At 43.7% G+C, this 21,709-nt stretch overlaps 1 protein-coding gene across 1 annotated transcript in view; it reads left to right on the forward strand.

Annotated features, from left to right (window-relative positions):
* GPR176 (G protein-coupled receptor 176) overlaps positions 1-10,621 on the forward strand; it is a 75,899-nt gene extending 65,278 nt beyond the window's left edge. Inside the window, exons 2-3 of the mRNA XM_054028132.1 lie at positions 7,100-7,352; positions 9,388-10,621. Of these exons, the coding sequence (XP_053884107.1) occupies positions 7,100-7,352; positions 9,388-10,498 (1,364 nt within the window). The 3' untranslated portion in view covers positions 10,499-10,621. The remainder of the gene's footprint in view (positions 1-7,099; positions 7,353-9,387) is intronic.
* The last annotated feature ends 11,088 nt before the right edge of the window (positions 10,622-21,709 follow it).

A 21,709-nucleotide genomic window follows, 5' to 3' on the forward strand; every position in this document is an offset into this window, starting at 1 on the left:
AGCTAAGGGTGCATTGCTAAATTCGGGAGTTCTGACGCACTTTGATCCATCCTTACCTCTACAGTTGGCCTGCGATGCCTTCCCTTATGGAATGGGAGTGGTCGTGTCATACATTATGCCTTCAGGAGAGGAGAGACCTATTGCTTTTGCTTCATGCACCCTAAGCAAAGCAGAAACTAACTATGCCCAAATCGAACATGAGGCATTGGGAATAATTTTTGGACTTTGGAAGTTTCACCAGTATCTGTTCGGACAGAAGTTTACACTTCTCACAGACCATCGACCTCTGACTTCAATTTTTGGACCACACACAAGTATTCCCCCATTAGCTGCTAGTCATATCCAATGAGGGGCATTGTTGCTTTCCGCACACACATACGAAATCCGGTATCGGAAATCCACTCTGCACGGCAATGCAGATGGTCTCTCAAGGCTGCCTTTGCCAGTCAAACGTCGAGATATTGCCCAGAAGGAAATCTTTTACTTTGAACAGGTAGAAAACACACCCATCACCGCTACTCAGGTAAAGAAGGCAACTCGCGTTGACCCAGTATTGTCCAAAGTTATGGACCTGGTGATGCATGGAACATCTCAGCGAACCTCTCCAGTCTCACCCAACCTCATTACGTACATGTCCAGGAGAATGGAGTTATCAGTCCATTCTGGTTGTTTGTTGTAGGGAAGACGTGTTATTATCCCATCACCACTGAGATCACAGATGTTAGAACAGCTACATTCCGGTCACTGTGGAATAGTGCGCATAAAGGAAATTGCACAAAGCTATTTTTGGTGGCTGGGATTGGACAGTGCTATTGAAGAAAAGGTAAGAGCTTGTATGTCATGTCAGGGTGTGAGGAATGCACCCCAGTGGGCACCCCTACACCCATGAGACTGGCCTGAAAACCCGTGACAGCGTATTCACATTGACTTTGCTGGCCCACTAAAAGGAAGCATATTCTTGGTGGTGGTAGATGCCCATTCTAAATGGCCAGAAGTGTCTATAATGCAGTCCACTACTGCAGAGAGTACTATCCAAAAACTACGGGACTCTTTAGTTGTTTTGGTCTGCCAGAACAACTTGTGAATGACAACGGACCGCAGTTTGTCTCTCAGGAGTTTGGAAATTTTATGAAGGCAAATGGAGCTTTATGAATGCTTCTGGAGCTAAATGGGTCCCTGCCACTGTCATTGCTCAAGCAGGACCTGTTTCCTTCACCACTTCCGGCAAGGCACCGAATCAAGAGTCACCTGTTCCTGACATTCCCCATCCATTACTGCCTGCGGTGGAGATACATCCCTTCCCTGAATGAGCTGATACCACATCCTCATCCGTTCGCACTACGAACCCTGAGCCCATTGTCAGGCCTGCACCCAAGATACTTTTGGGTGCACCAACACCAAAAGTTCGCCATAATCCATGTAGAGAGAGAAGGCCTCCTCAATGGCTGGATCTTTAGCTTGGGCGACCCCGCAGTTACAGGGCAAAATAATCCCCTGGGTGTAGCCGGGAACGGAGGCAGTCTACCCCCCTTCTCTAGTATAGTATCAGAGGGGTAGCCATGTTAGTCTGAATCTGTAAAAAGCAACAGAGGGTCCTGTGGCACCTTTGAGACTAACAGAAGTATTGGGAGCATAAGCTTTCGTGGGTAAGAACCTCACTTCTTCAGATACAAGTGACTTGCATCTGAAGAAGTGAGGTTCTTACCCATGAAAGCTTATGCTCCCAATACTTCTGTTAGTCTCAAAGGTGCCACAGGACCCTCTGTTGCTTTTCTCTAGTATAGTGTTTGTTTTATTTAGGGGATGTTCTCATTAAGGGGGGAGGAATATGTTGTGTATTTGGTTGTCGTAGTAATAAAATCTTGTTGTTGCTATGGCAGCTGAGTTAGATTATTAGGGGATAGCCCAGCCGAATTTGGCTGGTTGTTGGTTAGTTCAGTGTGTGGCAATGAATGGCTGCTTTTCAAGGTCTACAGCTCTCTGTGTCTCAAGTGATTTCTTCCTAAAACTGCTGCCCCCAAGGATACAACACACATCTTGAAACGTATTGGAAACAATTAAATTCACCTACATTGGTGCACATTGTTCTGGAGCTGTTGTATTTTTTTCTGTACGGGAACATTTGCTGTTCCCCATGGTATAGCACTGTGCGGCATCCCAAAAGGATTACCTAATGGTTTTAGCAGAAGAAATTAAACAAAACAGGGAAACAACCCAGATCTTAATCTAGACTGTTTGGGAAAGCAATCCTGTAACAGCCCATGTGGCATGTAGATAGGGAGTTGTGCATCACCTCAGGTGCGCAATGAAATATCACAGAGGTGAAATTCTGGTTACACTGAAGTTAGTGGGAGGTTCTCTGTTGACTTAAATGGTCCAAAAGTTTACCCTAGATGTGTAAACATAAGTCTCCATCCTGTGTTATTTGCCACAAGGTTTTAAAATACCCCTCTACATCCCCTGTTGGTGCAGTGAGCAAAACTGATATGGAAAACTGTGCAGTTCACTATGTAGGCTTTGATCGTCTCCATACTATCTGACTCCTGCGTGGAGTTTTCAGTGCCTTATTTTCTCTGAGGCGAAGGCTTTGTGGCATATGGTGGAAAATCTGCTGATTTCAAGGAATCGGCATGGAGAGCTTGCCACTCCATGCATAATGCCCAATGTCCTATTCTCCTCTGGTAGCCTGGCTCGCCTAGGAGCTAGTTAGCCATGGCTGCAAGTACAAATAAAGTTAATGCTTCTGATTAATTTTCCATTGAAAAAACATTGGTTTTGGAGGTATAATACCCTTTTGAGTGCTTGCACTCAGCTCTGTCCCCAAGCTATGTTTGACATGACCCACCAAACATGTGGGGGTCCAGTTGCATCATGTATAGGTAAAGGATTCCTCCATCTTAGAGAGAGAGAGAGAGAGGAACGATGCTTGTGGGCTCTACTCCTCCCACTCATCAGCCAGGTTTGGTCAGGACTTGTGCTATTTTCATTTCCTCTATACCTCCCAATGGAAGAAATCATATGATAACTCATGGTTTATAAAACTGACTCCAAGGCTGTCTCTCTAGAACCAGACTGTCCTACAGTGTCTGAACCATAAAAACTCCCGCTGGTTGCTTTTCTTTCTCAACTTCTTTATTTGTATTCATTCTAACAGAGGTGAACCATGCAGTGATTTAGTGATTTACTGTGAAGAGCTACTAAAGAAATTCAAAATAGGTAAATGGGTTCAATTTACAAACAAAGCTATCCGCTTCTCCCCTGCTCCAGGGCATCCTAATAGTATGTTGTTACTGTCTGAAGTGTCCTCCTTTAATAACTGGAGGATAGGAATAACTAGGAATACTTTGTTGAGCAAGTGATATGATTGACTGAATACCTCCTAGTGCTTTAGGACGCTTTAAACACAGCTGATTGAACACTGCTTGGTGAATATTTTATCATGCCCAAGGCACCTGCCAAAACTAGATGATGATTCCATTTTTAAACACATCAAATAGTAAATACTTAGCTAAATATTTTGTCAGCTAACAAATAGGAATTTGGGTAATAAGAAATCATTCAATTTTATATCAATTGTATGGTGTAAGAGTTATATTTATTTATTGTAATCCTATCCAGCACATCAATGGGGAATATTTCAGAAGTTATACTGCACACTTTTCTGAAATGATACAATAAAGATACTGGCTAGTTTCTAAAAAGCTAGTTGGCAGAATGAAGCAAGGACCTACACTCAACTCAATGGCATTTCTATCTGTCTGTTAACACTAGTTGTGATCTCTGGTTGTGCTTTTCCTATTAGGGAATGTTCTCTTTTCTGTAAAAATCTCTCTCTTGTAATCTGATTATGCTCAATCTCGTATTTGAGTTTTTTGGTGTGTGTGCAGTAGGAGGGACCCAGCACTACGTGCCACAAAGGCAAATTGCTTCCTTTCCCGTTGTGCTGCTGCTGTGAGATTTTAATGTCATGGGTAAGGAGTCCTTCTCTGTACAATGGCAGCTGTGGGCCTTTAACAACTTCTTGTGAAACCAACTACCCATCTGGATTGGTTGTGCCTTCAGCAGGGGAAGTGATATTTCTCTCGCCTTCTGTTTTTAGCATATAAGTCTTTCTGTGTGTTAGGTGATAAACTTTGTGGGTGATATTTCTGAGCCACTTTTGAAAAGGTTGGCAAATGCAGCTCTCTAGTTGTAGTGGGTATATGTCTTGTCACTGGGTATATGTGTTCTGTTACTGGTTCTGTTTAAAATTAGGGGAAACGTGATGGGATTTTAGGGTCTACAATCATCCTGAAAAATGGCATGCTGGTGTTGTCCCTTCTTCTGACACCAGTGTCCTTTTCTGACACCAGTGTCATGCTTCTGCTGAGAAGTAACAAATATCTGGAGCCTTGCAGGTCAGCTGCCCAGTGGAGAAGATATCAGTGACATAGAATTTTGAGTATATGCTAAGTGCAACTTGTTTTATTTATACCCATACATCAGTTCTAGAACAAAGGTGGTCAGATAGCATGCAGGGCAGTCAGTCCCTTTTTCCAGGAATCTCAGCCCAGCAGCAACACGAGTTACTGCCTCAAGAATTTATTTTAATCAAAGCCAAAGGCAGATAGCAAACTTTTCTGCTGTTCACAAAACTCCCTCTCTACAGAAGCTACCTCCTACAGAGAACCCTGCCTAAGAAATACTAACAACAGCACAGCATGTCTTCCCAAGACTGAACATTATGTTGCACACTAAAGAAAAAGAACTTGAAAGACTATGTACAAAAGCACCACTTGGTGACACCTGCCATAACATTATGTATTATTAGTTACTGTCGAGGTTATTCAGGAAGAACTGAGTCTTTGATGTCAGACTTTTTGTGTCAGAAGTAGAGTATGATCAGTGATAAATACTATCTGAACTAATGTTGATTTCTACCTTTCCTTTTTCTTTTCCTCCCCGCTCTCTCATCCCACATTTCTCTTCAAACTGTAGACTATATATACAAAAAGAAGAACAGGAGTACTTGTGGCACCTTAGAGACTAACAAATTTATTAGAGCATAAGCTTTCGTGGACTACAGCCCACTTCTTCGGATGCATATAGAATGGAACATATATTGAGGAGATATATATACACACATACAGAGAGCATAAACAGGTGGGAGTTGTCTTACCAACTCTGAGAGGCCAATTAATTAAGAGAAAAAAAACTTTTGAAGTGATAATCAAGATAGCCCAGTACAGACAGTTTGATAAGAAGTGTGAGCATACTTACAAGGGGAGATAGATTTAATGTTTGTAATGGCTCAGCCATTCCCAGTCCTTATTCAAACCGGAGTTGATTGTGTCTAGTTTGCATATCAAGTCCAGCTCAGCAGTCTCTCGTTGGAGTCTGTTTTTGAAGTTTTTCTGTTGTAATATAGCCACCCACAGGTCTGTCACTGAATGACCAGACAGGTTAAAGTGTTCTCCCACTGGTTTTTGAGTATTTTGATTCCTGATGTCAGATTTGTGTCCATTAATTCTTTTGCATAGAGACTGTCCGGTTTGGCCAATGTACATGGCAGAGGGGCATTGCTGGCACATGATGGCATATATCACATTGGTAGATGTGCAGGTGAACGAGCCCCTGATGGTATGGCTGATGTGATTAGGTCCTATGATGATGTCACTTGAATAGATATGTGGACAGATTTGGCATCGGGGTTTGTTACAAGGATAGGTTCCTGGGTTAGTGGTTTTGTTCAGTGATGTGTGGTTGCTGGTGAGTATTTGCTTTAGGTTGGGGGGTTGTCTGTAAGCGAGGACAGGTCTGTCTCCCAAGATCTGTGAGAGTAAAGGATCATCTTTCAGGATAGGTTGTAGATCTCTGATGATGCGCTGGAGAGGTTTTAGTTGGGGGCTGAAGGTGACAGCTAGTGGTGTTCTGTTATTTTCTTTGTTGGGCCTGTCTTGTAGGAGGTGACTTCTGGGTACTCGTCTGGCTCTGTCAATCTGTTTTTTCACTTCAGCAGGTGGGTATTGTAGTTTTAAGACTGCTTGATAGAGATCTTGTAGGTGCTTGTCTCTATCCGAGGGATTGGAGCAAATGCGGTTATATCTTAGAGCTTGGCTGTAGACAATGGATCGTGTGGTGTGTCCTGGATGGAAGCTGGAGGCATGTAGGTAAGTGTAGCGGTCAGTAGGTTTCTGGTATAGGGTGGTCACATAAAGTTTTTTTTCTCTTAATTAATTGGCCTCTCAGAGTTGGTAAGACAACTCCCACCTGTTTATGCTCTGTGTATGTGTGTATATATATCTCCTCAATATATGTTCCATTCTATATGCATCCGAAGAAGTGGGCTGTAGTCCACGAAAGCTTATGCTCTAATAAATTTGTTAGTCTCTAAGGTGCCACAAGTACTCCTGTTCTTCTTTTTCCGGATACAGACTAACACGGCTGCTACTCTGAAACTATATATACAGTATCTTGAATATTGGAAAAACTTGGTTGATTCCATTTTGTGTGTTTCTCTTCTCTTTTTTTCCCTTGGTATAATTAGACATTATTGTCTACATGGAATCCCATAAATTGAAAAGTAAATGAAGATAAATTCATTCATTTGTCGCCTAATACAGGCCTCAATGCACTACTGTAAGCTTGTACCAAGGTCTCCAGAGGTAGTAAATAAAGCAGGCTGCTGACCCATTTTCACACCCAGACTAGTAGTGTAAAATCAGCTTTACCTGGAATCTTTGTTTTCTTACTCTGTATATCCATCTTTAAAAATACTGTGTGCCAATTTTTTGAAATGTGGGTACCTTAATAGATTTCCATATTTGGATACTCAAAACAAACTACCCATTTGAAACACCTATGTGTCAGTTTAAGCATCTAAGTGCATGGTTTGAGCATCCTAGTTAACCACCTATGTTTGGAAACTGAACTCTTTGTGGCCAATTGTGCATGCACATACATACATGGTCTTGCTCTGCTTACATAATACAAATATTAGACAGAACCAAAGATATATAGCTAATTCTAAACAAGTGCTTTTATTTGCAGTACTTTGAAACATTCAAATTAGTCAAAAGTATGGATTTGTATTTTGTCTTTTTCTTTCCCCTTTTCCCAGGAAACTTCATGGTGCTGTGGTCGACCTGCAGAACATCAGTATTTAAATCAGTAACAAACCGCTTCATTAAGAACTTGGCCTGCTCTGGGATCTGTGCCAGTCTAGTCTGTGTGCCTTTTGATATTGTCCTTAGTGCCAGTCCACACTGCTGTTGGTGGATCTACACCATGCTCTTCTGTAAAATTGTCAAGTTCTTGCATAAAGTCTTCTGCTCAGTGACCATCCTTAGTTTTCCTGCCATTGCTTTGGACAGGTAAGAAATCAAATTTACAAACATCCTGTCCTTGGTTTTCTTTATTTCCTTCCCCGCTTAATTACACACATCTGAATGTTAAATATTGTTTAATGGTGCCTTGTGCCAATATATCAACAGCCTCCATCCCAGCTTTGTGTCCACAAAGTTCAGTTTCCTTGCACACAAATATGGATATAAAGATTAATCTCTGTTGTGTGGAACAGTTTCATTTCAGTTTATCCTGATATCTATGGACTTCACAAAGAGTTTTGATATGCAGATGTATTTTCAAACATGCTTCTATCCTCTTATTCCTCCTGTCATTAATCCTTCTTATTACTAAGTCTTTGGGCTGAACAAACTTCATGGATACTTGTCCATTAACTCACTAATTATGTGATTAATACTTTCTGATCCCACCCATCTTGAGGCAGATCTCTATTAACAGGGAAAAGTACAGTTTCACATGAGTGGTTCTGTGAGCAAAATACACATTTTTGTTTTACAAAATTACTATTTGTATTACCATAGTCATAGCCCCAGTCATGGACCGGGACCCATTGTACTAGGCGCTGTACAAACATAAAACAAAAAGATGGGCCCTGCCTCAAAGAACATACAATATAAATAGACCAGACAGACCTAGGGTGGGGAACGGGGTACAAAGCACAAGCAGAATGAATGGTGTGATGGCAGCAATCATGTTATTTCCACAGTTTTCTCACTCTCTTTAGGTAGGTATAGATGGGAGAGGATAAAGTAAATGGAAAGAAAATGCAATGTGCATGGAGGTAAAAAAATTATGAGAGAGCCACTTGGAAGTTTCAAGACCAGTATTAAGTTATTTTTAATGAACATAAATCCAAACAAAAATGTAATATAACCCCAGGTATGGTAGGGATAGCTATTGCCTTATCACTGATCATGTGCTTCCCAGGTGTGGATCTTCAGTTCTTTTCTAGAGCCAGACCTGTAAAGCCAGACTCTTGTTTAAGAGAAAGCAGAAACTGGTAGTCATTTGGCAACCCACATCACACTCAGACAGCTACCAAAACACTATCCTTATCTCCCTCCTTCAAGCCAGGAGACTGGCTTATAAACTGGAGTACACTTATAAAGTTTGTAGATAATACCAAGCTGGGAGGGATTGCAAGTGCTTTGGAGGATAGGATTAAAATTCAAAATGATCTTGACAAACTGGAGAAATGGTCTGAAGTAAATAGGATGAAATTCAATAAGGACAAATGCAAAGTACTCCATTTAGGACGGAACAATCAGTTGCACACATACAAAATGAGAAATGACTGCCTAGGAAGGAGTACTGTGGAAAAGGATCTGGGGTCATAGTGGACCACAGGCTAAATATGAGTCAACAGTGTAACACTGTTGCAAAAAAAGCGAACATCATTCTGGGATGTATTAGCAAGAGTGTTGTAAGCAAGACACGAGAAGTAATTCTTCCACTGTACTCTGCGCTGATTAGGCCTCAAGTGGAGTATTGTGTCCAGTTCTGGGCGGCACATTTCAGGAAGGACGTGGACAAATTGGAGAGTCCAGAGAAAAGTGACAAACTAGAAAACATGACCTATGAGGGAAGATTGAAAAAACTGGGTTTGTTTAGTCTGGAAAAGAGAAGACTGATGGGGGACATGATAACAGTTTTCAAGTACATAAAAGGTTGTTACAAGGAGGAGGGAGAATTTTTCTTTTTACTTAACCTCTGAGGACAGGACAAGAAGCAATGGGCTTAAATTGTAGCAAGGGAGGTTTGGGTTGGACATTAGAAAACTTCCTAACTGTCAGGGTGGTTAAGCACTGGAATAAATTGCCGAGGGAGATTGTGGAATCTCCAGCACTGGAAATTTTTAAGAGCAGGTTAGACAAACACCTGTCAGGAATGGTCTAGATAATACTTAGTCCTGCCATGAATGCAGGGGACTGGATTAAATGATCTCTCAAAGTCCCTTCCAGTCCTATGATTCTCTGACTGTATGATCCTAAACAATCAATACATATATTCACATCTCTTTAAACTGTCCTTGTTTTTTGGCAGGTACTACTCAGTTTTATACCCATTGGAAAGAAAGATATCTGATGCGAAGTCTCGAGACCTGGTTATCTACATCTGGGCCCATGCCGTGGTGGCCAGCATTCCTGTATTTGCTGTGACCAATGTTTCTGATATTTATGCCATGTCCACCTGCACAGGATCCTGGAGCTACTCCCTAGGCCACTTGGTGTATGTCATTATTTATAACATCACCACTGTTATTGTACCAGTGGCCGTGGTGTTTTTTTTTATGATTCTTATCCGCAGAGCACTGAGTGCCAGCCAAAAGAAAAAAGTCATCATAGCTGCCTTAAGAACCCCTCAGAACACTATTTCTATTCCCTATGCCTCCCAGAGAGAAGCTGAGCTTCATGCCATGCTGCTCTCTATGGTTATGATCTTTATTTTCTGCAGTGTTCCCTACGTGACTCTGGTGATTTACCGCACCATACTCAACATACCAGATATTTCAGTCTTCTTGTTCCTCACTGCCATCTGGTTGCCTAAAGTCTCCCTGCTAGCCAATCCTTTGCTCTTTTTGACTGTAAACAAATCTGTACGGAAGTGCTTAGTGGGGACAATAGTGCAGCTACACCGGAGGTATAGTAGGAGGAACATTATCAGTGCTGGGAGTGTTGCAGATACCAACTTGGAGCCCAATGTCCGCTCTGGTAGCCAGCTTCTGGAGATGTTTCACATTGGGCAGCAGCAAATCTTCAAGCCAACAGAGGATGATGAGGAGAATGAAACAAAATCCATTGGTTCTGGTGACTTTCAGCAAAAGGAAATCCCTACCACCAGTTTAGAGGTAGAACAGACGTTAGTTCAGAAATGTCTACAACACACCATTGCAGACTCAGCTGCTCAGGTGGCCCCTGCCATGCCAACAGAAGCAGATCTGGTTAATGACAAATATTCAATGCAGTTTGGCTTTGGGCCTTTTGAGTTGCCTCCACAGTGGCTCTCAGAAAATCGGAATAGTAAGAAGCGACTGCTGCCTCCCTTGGGGAATACCCCTGAAGAACTCATCCAGACAAAGCAGCCCAAGTGTAAAGCAGAAAGAAAAATCAGCAGGAACAATAAAGTCAGTATCTTTCCCAAGGTGGATTCCTAGTAGGAACAGGAGCTCTGAATAACAAAGGAAGGCCACTTTCTACTGTACATGTGATCCCATGGATCATTGTTATGCTGAAATTTGTTACAGCCTGATTTTTGTGCCAAATACATAAAAAAACAAAAGGGAAACATATAACAGAAGTGTTCCTTATGAATGTGTTTTCATTAAATATCTACTGATGTCATTCCTGCTTTATTTGTGAAATCCAGACAGCAGTACAGGTCTGATTCACTTCCAAAGGGTATGTATGGCTTTGTGTACATTTCCTGTGAAACTTTCATGTTGTGGTCTGGCAGCTGATTTACTGGGCACTCCAGTGTTTAGTAAAATGAAAACATAACTATTCTGTGTTGCAGCAGCAAGCCAATAGGCAGGACTTCAGCGAGCACAAAATAGCTAGGCCATGCCCCTTCTACACAAAAGTGGACACAGCAAGTTTCTGAGAGTTTCATTAATGAAATATAAAAAGATGCCCTTTCTCTTTAGCTGACCTCTTACAGCAAAGTAAAAAAAAAATGCCATGTCAGGAACAGCCCATAGGTTTCTTATACATGTTGCTCTTCTCTTCCTTTTGTAGCTCAGTTACTTTCTCAGTTAAAGTATGCTCACTTTTGGCTTAAAAAGGATCAACTAGCATGAGGAAGCCCAATTCGTGGTATAGGAGGCCCCCCAAATTGTTTAAAAATTAACAGAAAAAAACTTCTAAAATAGTCATTTCCTCCCTTTAAAAACAAATGCATTCCTGTAGTTTAATGAAAAGTAGACTGTAGACCATGTGATACAGTTTCTTCCCAAAGGAGCATGCATAGATGTGCTGAGGGCATGAGCCAATGGCAGTTAGATCCCATGGTGATGTGCATGGTGTATATGCCTATTGGGTGCATGATTTCGGCATGCTGTAAACAGCCAGAGTCCTGGGTAAATATGTGCCTGCAGAGTGGACTGCTTGTGCCCTCTTCTTTTGACTGTTTTGTGAAAACACAAGGCATTGCCTTTATTTGCCTGCATTTCCCAAGGTGCAGAAATGGTAATACCTTGCAAAAAAGTGATGTTGCAGCAAGCTGATGATTAGCCCCTGAATGGAATAAATGTAAGTGCCATTCTTTCCCTTTGGCGGGAGTAGGGAGACATCACAACCCCTAAATTTCCTTTTAGTGGTGGGCATAAACCCCAAATATGCTAATTGTAATTTACACCACTCATCTCTTACTAGATCATCCAATGTATGACTTTCACAGCAGATTTCCACTCCTGGTGCCTAAATCCTTTGTGAATCAGAACCAAACTGTCTATTCTATCAACAAGCTAGTCTATCTAGGAGTGCTCAGGCATTGTACTGTAGCTCACCTTCCTCCTTGATTACAGATGTATTGTTTTGCGTGTCTTGAATGTGAATTTTAAACTGTGACAGTCTGTAAGACAACCTTAAAACTACTGTACCCCTGGAACTTTAATCCTTATTCAGTTGCAAGCAGCCCTTCCTTTCTTCCATCTCTGCATTTGCTGTTGTCTCACACTGTAGTTTATCAAAAGCACAGAGTGATAATACCCTAGTACTCTTTGTGCGCACTTGTTCTCTGTCTGTAGTTTAGATCTTTGGTGCATGCCAAGCCCTCACCTGTAGCCTACTGCCTGTTTAGTAAGTAGTTTTCTTTAAAATGTATTGTCTAGTTTAAAATAACTTGCCAAATCTGACCAGCCCAGTGTTAAAAGAAAGAAAAAATTCTGCCTAGGTAGAGCTTGATGAATAACTGTTCTTCCTTAGACACATCTGAAGCAGGACAGTGGTTTCAGAGGGAGCTAAGGGTGATTCATGTGTACAAGTCACTCAAAGCAAACATTTTAACAAAAATGTGAAGAGTGTTTTTTAAACTCCATTGTAAACAATATTTCTCATCCTCTCCTTTTAGGTTTGTTGCTATGCTAGTTTAGGGGTTCTCAGTCTGGGGGCCACAACCCCAGATGGGTCACAAACAGGTCACAACCACCCTGCTCTTCCGATTTAGCTATATGGGAATGGTGTCTGGCTAGTGGAAGGGAGTGGAAGGTCCCAGGATGGAAAATGTTGAGAATCACCGTTGCTAGTTATATTTTGTAAGTGTTGATAAAATATTACAATGGAATGTGTGTTTGTTTTTTCAGAGTTACTAAATCAGCAGCCTTTATTAACAACACATCTAAAAAAGAAAGCTGTCAGCTGCTGCATCTTTCTTATAAGCTTTTGGTTAAATTAAACATTTGTGGTCTACTTCCTAGTAGGCATGAGCCAAAGCCAGCAGTCTTCATCTGAACCTTTCCCCTTCCTCCAAACTTGGAACTTCAGATAAAATGGAACCCAGCTCTGAACCTCCCTTGAAAAAACAAAGCCACCCTTGGTTTTGCCCATTCCTACTTTCACGTTCAATATAACAATGATTAACATGGAGTCAAATTCAATAGACTTACATCAGGCATGAATTTGACCTTTTTAATCCTGGATTGTTTTGGAGGGTGACCGGGTTTGGTTGTTTTTCATTATGAAGACAAACATATATGTTTCCATTCACACTGAATGTATTTAGAAGCTGGCTTGTATTTTTTTCAAACTGCCACTTGGGACACTGCATTGTTTCAGGAAACAAATTTGATTAGGATGCATTTTTTTACACTTTAAGAATTGCTTTGGAATATAAATGATAGCTGGAAGCATTTTATTTTAGTCATTTTTGCAGCAGAGTTTATCCATTTGAACTTCTGTGAGAATCAGAGAAATGTATGAAAGCACATCTTTTGTGTTCAGAGAAGGAATGAGCCCCTGGATAGCGCATAATACAGATGCTTTAGTCAGACTATAAGCAATCAACACTCTGATAGAACTGTAGTCAAAGAACAATACATAATTCAGGTGAGTGATAATGAGCTAGGGAGTATTTCACTTTTAGGGTGCTGGTTTAAACTCAGGATAGATCACCAGGAACAGTCATCATCATCATAGGGCTTGTCACTACATTCTTTCATCAGGGTGCCTCCTAAATGTTGGAGCAGCCCCATGCATTTACCTAAGCCTCTGCTCTGCACTGTCCAGGTGTTCCACCACACTATTCCAGTCATGAGAGTCTCAGATCTCCAGCAGAGCCCCAGATAGTCCACCTCTTCTAGGATTGTCAACAAACACACAAAGAAATTAACACATACCTGTGATAGTTCTTGGGGTACCCAGGACTGTGAGTCACTTTGTTATGCCCCTGCCTCCAGCATGAGAGAGACTTGCTTATACTTACCTGGGTGTCAGCTCCCTCACATCACCAGCCTGTTAGCCACCCAAGCACTCTCCTCTGGGCTGTAGTGTCCAGCCCCTTATCCACTAAACACTCACAGAATACCAGGTCTGCTGTCCCCAGAGGGTCAGTATACACACCAGTTTGTATGATTCAACTCAGGATGAGCATCTTGCTTAATACTCCAGCACTGAGATTACTCCTGGGGAATTCTGCGCCACTATGTATGTGCAGAATTCATATCCCCTGCAGATTTCTTTGCTTCCCCGCAGAAAAATGACTTCCTATTCCTTTTAAGCTCTTCCCTCCAAGTCTGACATCTTTCACAAGTACAGCAGGGTAGGGCCGCCTGAGCCCACAATAGCTCATTAACCTTGTGTCGCCTTGTGTGGGGTTTTGTATACCCATTACAGGCTGTTTGTTGGCTTCTGACTTCTAGCTGTGCAATATGCTCTCTGGTAACCTGCTATGAGGAAAGAGCTAACTATCAGGAGTTCTACCTTCTCTTGATCATCAAATGGGAGGGGGGACCCAAACACCCATCCCCATACTGATCATTGGGGAAAGTAAAGGAAATTGAATGATGGAAAAAGAAGAAAGAAAAGACTGAGGTAATTTGGGCAGGCAAAGAGACTGGAAGATGATCTTATCCCTTTAAGAAGAACATTATAACCCCACAGAAGAAAGAATACAGAAAAATCACTCATAACTCATAATGTTCGGAAGAATAAATCTTTTACAAGGAAAAGTACAGATTAGAAAACAATGTCAATTTCCTGTACCCAAGTACCCCCTGAAAATAATGTAATATTTAAATAACATATGGGTTTTAAACAAAGCAATTATTCAGCATTGTAGTGCTGCATTGGTTGGCTCCTCTGGCAACAATGGATTTTGATTGCATAGCAGGATATACTTGCATAGAAAGCCAGGAGTCTTTTAGTACATTAGAACATTTAGTTATTCTGAAGTTGTAGTAATTTAATGTATGCACTTGATTTTTAATATATATTTATACACATGTATACCTGTATGTATACTTTGCAGATAAAAAGCTGTTAGGTTTGCTCTACTCTGATATTTGTCCCCTTTTATAATCTTTTTCTCTTGTCTATACTAGAGGTCTGCTTGCAAGTACTTTAATAATCAGTTTCTAAGGGGTTGTTGTAACCTTGTTTTGAATCTGGAATACACCACTAGATTTGAACTCCCAGTTTCATTAATCTTGTGATGTTTGGGGCTATCACATTGAACCCTAAAACAACAGACAAAAAATATTGTTACTTTTTAAGTTGCTAGCTTAACATTTAAAGTTGAAGCGTATGTATATCAAGTAACACTGCAGTTTAAAGACAAAACAACTAAGCAACAGAAAGTAATGGAAATGAAAGGTTGAGGGAAAGCTGACAATGTACTCAAATATTCACAGTTTACACAACATCTGGAATAAATGCATCTGCACTCTTGTTTCCTGTCTTCTTGCTTCACCTGCCCCGCAGAGCTTTAGAATTCTGTAGGATGCCCAGCTCCCTATCTTGCTGTGTCCTGAAGAAGCTTCTCACAGCTCCTGTCTCCTCTCCTTCCACGGCATGGCTCTTACAAAGCATGCAAAAGAACATATAGACTTTGCAAAGTGGATTATAAAGAGCTTTTTAAAATAGCCCCCCTCTCTCTCTCTACTAGGCTTTAATGGCATATCTTTAGGTATGTATGGTTTAAAGTGTTATAATCAAGCTTTTATTTTTTAAAGCTAAAGAGCACTCATGAAAAGGTAAGACACTGTATGATTTCAATAAAACTCATTTGTAAGGAGCCATAACTTAATGGTTTAGCTGAATGCCTTCAGACTTTCAAAACAAAAAGAGTATACCTGGAAAGTATTCACATTTTATTTCATTTGAAAAATACTTTTTTCTATGTAAAATTAGGGGTTATTACAATAGGTGTTATAAAGAAGTTATAGTGGTATCTGTACCTATTGAACTGCTGCTTTGGGACTAGTCATAGTAATCTTTAACAACCTATAATTCAAGGACACATCAATTTTCTTCATACAGAAAAAACCTAAAAACCCAAAAACCTGGGTGCTAATCTGCAATAAAACTTTGACATCTGAACAAAATTAAATAATCCCACCCCCCTGTAACTTGAAACCTGTTCTATTCAACTCTGAACACACAAGCTCTACTACTTGAACTGAGAAAAGCTGCAGCCTCCCTCCTGTTCCCTTGAGGCCAGAGAGAGAGAGGAACAGCAGGGGTGCTGCCAAGAAAGTTCTTCATTTCATGTCAATTTTAAAGCTGCTAAACCAGTCAAGGTCAGTGAAGAGTTCTGAAAGATTGATTTTTCTGGTTACTTTACTCAGCAACACCAAAAATGTGGAATGTAATATTTCTTTGCTCCCTGAACTCCTCTTCTGCATACTCAGTGCTTAGCACTTAGAGGCTTTCCAAACATTGATTTGCTCTTCTCGCAGACACTGCTCTGAGGTAGGTGCCAGCAGGTATTATATCTGTCTTACAGATAGGAGAACAAAGGCAGAGAGGTAGAATGCTAAGGTGTCCCGCCCCCCTCCCTCACCTCTCCTTATCCCAAGACCCTGCCCCCCAGCCAAGCCGGAAGCCAGAGCCTGGCTGGGGAGCCCGAGTCCCTCCACTTGCCTGGGGTGTGGGTGCCTGAGAGCAGTCCCTACCTCCTGAGCCCTGTGCCCAGGGCAGGTGGAGGGTCAGCGGTCCCCAGAGCTACCCACGCAGCGCTTACCCCTACCCAGCTCCAGCTTCTGGCCTGGCCTGAGTAGGGTTGCCAACTTTCTACTCGCACAAAACTGGACACCCTTGTTCCTCTCCACCTCTGAGGTCCCTCCCCTGTCCTGCCCCTTCTCTGTGGCTTTGTCCCCTCTCACTCCATCCCCCCTCCCTCTATTGCTTGCTCTCCCCACCCTCACTTACTCGCTCATTTTCACTGAGCTGTCTCAGAGGGTTGGGGTGTGGCAGAGGGTGAGGGCTCTGGCTGGGGGTGCGGGCTCAGAGGTGGGGCCAGAAACGAGGCACACTGCCCCGTCTGCAGGCACCGCCCCCGCAGCTCCCATTGGCCACAGTTCCCAGTCAATGGGAGCTGCAGAGCCAACGCTTGGGGCGGCGGCATCATGCAGAGTAGGGTGACCAGGTGTCCAGTTTTCGACTGGAACACCCGGTCAAAAAGGGACCCTGGCAGCTCTGGTCAGCAACACTGACTGGGCCAGTAGAGGTCTGGTCGTCAGTGCTGCATCGCTAAGGCAGGCTAGTCCCTATCTATCCTGGCTCCACCCTGTGTCCCGGAAACGGCCAGCAGGTCCGGGTCCTAGGCGAGGGGCGGGGGCACGGGATTCCACGTGCTGTCCCCGCCCCGAGAACTGTACTACCATTGGCTGAGAACCGGCCAATGGGAGCTGGGGGGGGGGTGTACGGGCAAGAGTGGTGCGTAGAGCCTCCTGCCCTTGTTATTCTCATACAAAACACACGGGATCTTTATAGAGGAAGGTAAATATGCACAGCATTTATTGAGAATACCACAGTTAGCATATACTTTTTACACACACACACACACACACACAGAGTCCTGCAGTGATGTTTATAGTTACCAGTCCAGAGTCTGGATCAATCTAGTGGCCTGCCAGATTGGTCGCAGAGGGGAGTGGGGTTCTATCGGTCACAATCCGATGCTCCTGGAGTGTGGCAAGACGAACCCAAAGTCCCATGGCCAAGCACCCTGTTCTTGTATGTTTTTTTCTCTGTTGAAGCCTATGGATTTTGCTGTGTCGTTTGTGACTGGTTACTTCTTAATTGGTGTAAACATTCCAGTACACCTCCGAGAGGGTCATCCTGTCCTTTGTTCCGATTTAATCAATTGTCCTTAGGGGTGCCAGCCTTTACCCCAGGGTCGTCAATCTGCCCTTCATTATAGATGCGAGTTGATGATTCTTTGATGTCCTTTAAGTCTCTTCACTCCTTCTTCCTTGACTCTGGCTATAACAGTGGCCTTCACACCTTATCTTTTCCTGATGCATACATTCCTCATTCACACGAACAGACTGAGAATACAAACAGTAGTATTTTATATCGAGCAAAAAGGCATTGCAAATTAAACCTAGCTAAGTTTTACAATCAATAACCAAGACAATTTACATTGAGACCCAGGCCTTCAATGTTCCTCTAATCTACTTAACATAGACACAATAGAGAATCCTGTCTCTTACTTACTAAAACCTTAAAACAAAGAATTGTACATTTAACTAGAGTGCCTATATTGTAATACATATAGGAAACCATAGCAGACGTTATAACTTATCTTAAAACAAAAGGGTGACCATAATCAGTCATAAGGATTGTTCTGGTCTGTCATTTCTTTCTGCTATTCAAAAAGGGTGGCTGACGGGATTAAATCAAATCATACATTAATTCTCATAGTACATTATAAAATTCAGCTCCAAAACCCTCCCCGCCTAGGACCTGGACCTGCTGGCTACTTCTGGTGAGCATGCAGTGCAATGCCAGGACAGGCAGGCAGTCTGCCTTGGCCCCCCCGCTGCACCGCTGATGGGGAGCTGCCCAAGGTAAGCCCACACCCCAACCCCCTGCCCCAGCCCTGAGCCCCCCCCAAACCCAGAGCACCCTCCTGCACCCCAAACTCCTCATCCCTGGCCCCACCCCAGAGTCCTCACCCCCTCCTGCACCCCAACCCCCTAACTCGACCTGCAGTCCCCTCTGCCCCACCCCCAGCCTGGAGCCCCTTTTGCACTCCTAACCCTTCAACCCCAGACCCACACCAGAGCCAGCACCCCCAGCCCAGAACCCTCACCCCCTCCTGCACCCCAACCCCCTGCCTCAACCTGCAGCCCCCTCCAGCACTCTGAATCCTTGGCCTCACCCCCCAGCCTGGAGCCCTCTCCTACACCCAAATCCCTCATCCCCAGCCCCACCCCAGAGCCAGAACCCCCATCCCAGAGCCCTCACCCCTTCCATACCCCAACCCCCTGCCTCAACATGCAGCCTGCTCCAGCACTCGAAATCTCTTGGCCCCAAGCCCAGAGCCCCCTCCTCCTCCCCAGACCCATCATCCCCAGTCCCAAAGCCCCAGCTGGAGCCCTCACCCCAACTCCCTGCCCCAGCCCGGAGTCCCCTCCCACACCCTGAACACCTCATTTCTGGCCCCACCCTGGAGCCCGCACCCCAAGTTAAAGTCCTCATCCCCTCCCGCACCCCAACTCCCTTCCCCAGCCCAGTGAAAGTAAGTGAGGGTGGGGGAGAGCGAGCCACCAAGGGAGGGGGAATGTAGTGAGTGCAGGCGGGGCCTCGGGAAGGGGCTGGGCTAGGGTGTTTGGTTTTGGGCGAATAGAAAGTTGCCAACCCTAGTGCGGAGCCCCCTGGCTGCCCCTATGTGGAGGGGCCAGAGGAGGGACATGCCGCTGCTTCTGGGAGCCGTGCAAAACCAGGGGAGGCAGGGAGCCTAACTTAGCCCCACTGCACCGCTGACCGGAGTTTTAATGGCGTGGTGAGCTGTGCTGACCGGAGCCGCCAGGGTCCCTTTTCGATCGGTCGTTCCATTTGAAAACCGGATACCTGGCAACCCTCTGCAGCCACCACCCAGGCAGCTGTGGGAAGCTGTGGACCCTCCAAATGCCCTGAGCAGGGGAGCCAGGAGGCGGGGACATGGGCTGGGGACTGCTCTCGGGGCCCCCCATCCTGAGCAAGTGGACGGTCCGTGGCGGCCCAGGCTGCTCTTACTCGGCTGGGCTCCAGCTTCTGGCCTTGCCAGGGCAGGCTGGGCCTCGGAGAGAAGAGCAGGGGCAGGAGGCCGGGCCTGTAGTGAAAAGTGGATGGGAAAAGTCAGAGGGCCATGGCTCCTTGACCGCACTGTTCCGGTGCCACTGTGGCCTGACCAGTTACAGAGCCTCCTGCTCCCTGATCACTTTTACCCACCCATCAGCCAGCCTTTGGACACAGAGCTATTCTGGGGCTCCAGTGCAATTCTGCTTAGCCATCAACCATTGCTAGCTCTTGATGCTTGGCCCCTGAAGGAGGAGCAGAGTGGGGGAAAAGGCTCAGCAGGAGGCGGCTTTCCAAACATAAGTCCATGCGTGAAATCTCAGTCCTATGGAAGTGAATGGGAGTTTTCCCATTGACTTCAATGGGGCCAGGATTTCACTCATACTTAGGGTGCTGTGCCAAAGTAGAAGAAATATTATATGCAGCCCCCAAAACACCTAGAAGCGAGACTGTACTGTTGGTACAACACACCTCGGGACTGGCTATTGCAGTGTGATGTGCTCAGTGCTACCGAGGGAGTCAGTATAACAGCTAGGATCTGACCTCTGGAATTCTTGGTTCACGGTCCTGTATTCAGACCACTACGAGTCAAATGAGTAAAAAAAAAAAAGTGTTTTTTCCCCATAATTAGCTTACCTTTATAGAAAAAGCAAACAAACAAGAAAAAGGCCAGTTTTTCTGAAATTTAGAGAAATGGTTCTCCTAAAAATTGTTTTTCTGATTTGAGTACTAAGGCTTTCTGGTTATGATCTGGGTGACGGGGTGCAATCAGCAACACCCTGATCACTGACATTGCTGCAGCCTGGGAAAGGCTGCGCGCCCAGCTGAGGGCAATTACACATATTCTGGTGGGGGATTGTGAACATTTGGGTGACAATCACAGGGCTAACAGGGTAATTGGGGGGAGAATATAAGGAGAGGAAAGAGAAAGCAAGGGGTATCTTAAGAGGCGCTCAGAAGGATGGTTCAGAGGATGGATGTCTGTGCTATAAGCTGTGTTGTATGGTATTGGTGTGTAAAATGGAAATAAATGCCTGGTGTATGTGTGTATGACTGCAAAACTGTCTGAACTGGCCAGGAAGTGGAGTTCACTTTGTCACAGGGCACCTCCATCGCTACCATCTACCCTAATAATTTTGCCTGATGGCAGGAGAAGATTCTCTTTGGTGGGAATGCAAAGAATATTCAGAAGATAAATGATCCAGAGAGTTAAAAAATGCTCTTGATATTTTGCCATCCGGTCTGTTCTGAAGCAGATGAAAAAAGAACAGGAGTACTTGTGGCACCTTAGAGACTAACAGATTTATTAGAGCATAAGCTTTCGTGGACTACAGCCCAGAAGTGGCTGTAGTCCACGAAAGCTTATGCTCTAATAAATCTGTTAGTCTCTAAGGTGCCACAAGTACTCCTGTTCCTTTTGCGGATACAGACTAACACGGCTGCTACTCTGAAAGCAGATGAAATTATTGTTTCAGTTTTGCTGAAATACAATCTGACATGAACTAAAACTGGGTTCAGTGGAGGAGTGCAAATTAAAGTGATATTAATGGGAGCAAGTTTTCCATGGCATTTTCCCTAATTTGTGCTGCTTCTTGATTGGTTTAGGAAAAGAAAGGTAAATGAATTCTGTTGCCATGGAAACAGTGTATTATGACTGTATCAAGGGGGCTTGCATGAATGTGCCCTAATCATGATCTAACCTATCACTTCACCTGAAGAGCACATCTTGGAGTGTTCTTGCCTTCTGTGGCCTCTCTACACACGAGTCTTCTCTAATTAAATTTCTGGATACAGAGTTTATGGTGCTTTTTATGGAACAAAATTTACCCATTCTCAGAAAGGCAAAATGAAAACTGCATCTGTTTTAGCTTTTCTATTTATAGTGTTGTCTAAACCATAAACACCATCTGCTGTGTTACTAACATGAAGGAGATTTCATGACCTTTACAAAAAAGCTCTGTCATTTTCTTTAGAGTGAATCCAGTTGTTCCCTGATTTACAGCCCATGCAACATAACTATGCTCAGAGGAGTTGCATGGGGTAGAAGTCAGGACAGCAGTGCTGCCAACTCTTATGATTTTATTGTCAGTCTCATAATATTTGGTGTGTTGGTTTGAATCCCCAGCTCCTGTTGTTATGTGAGAATC

This window comes from Malaclemys terrapin, chromosome 4, assembly GCF_027887155.1.
Source record: "Malaclemys terrapin pileata isolate rMalTer1 chromosome 4, rMalTer1.hap1, whole genome shotgun sequence".
NCBI lineage: Eukaryota > Metazoa > Chordata > Testudines > Emydidae > Malaclemys > Malaclemys terrapin.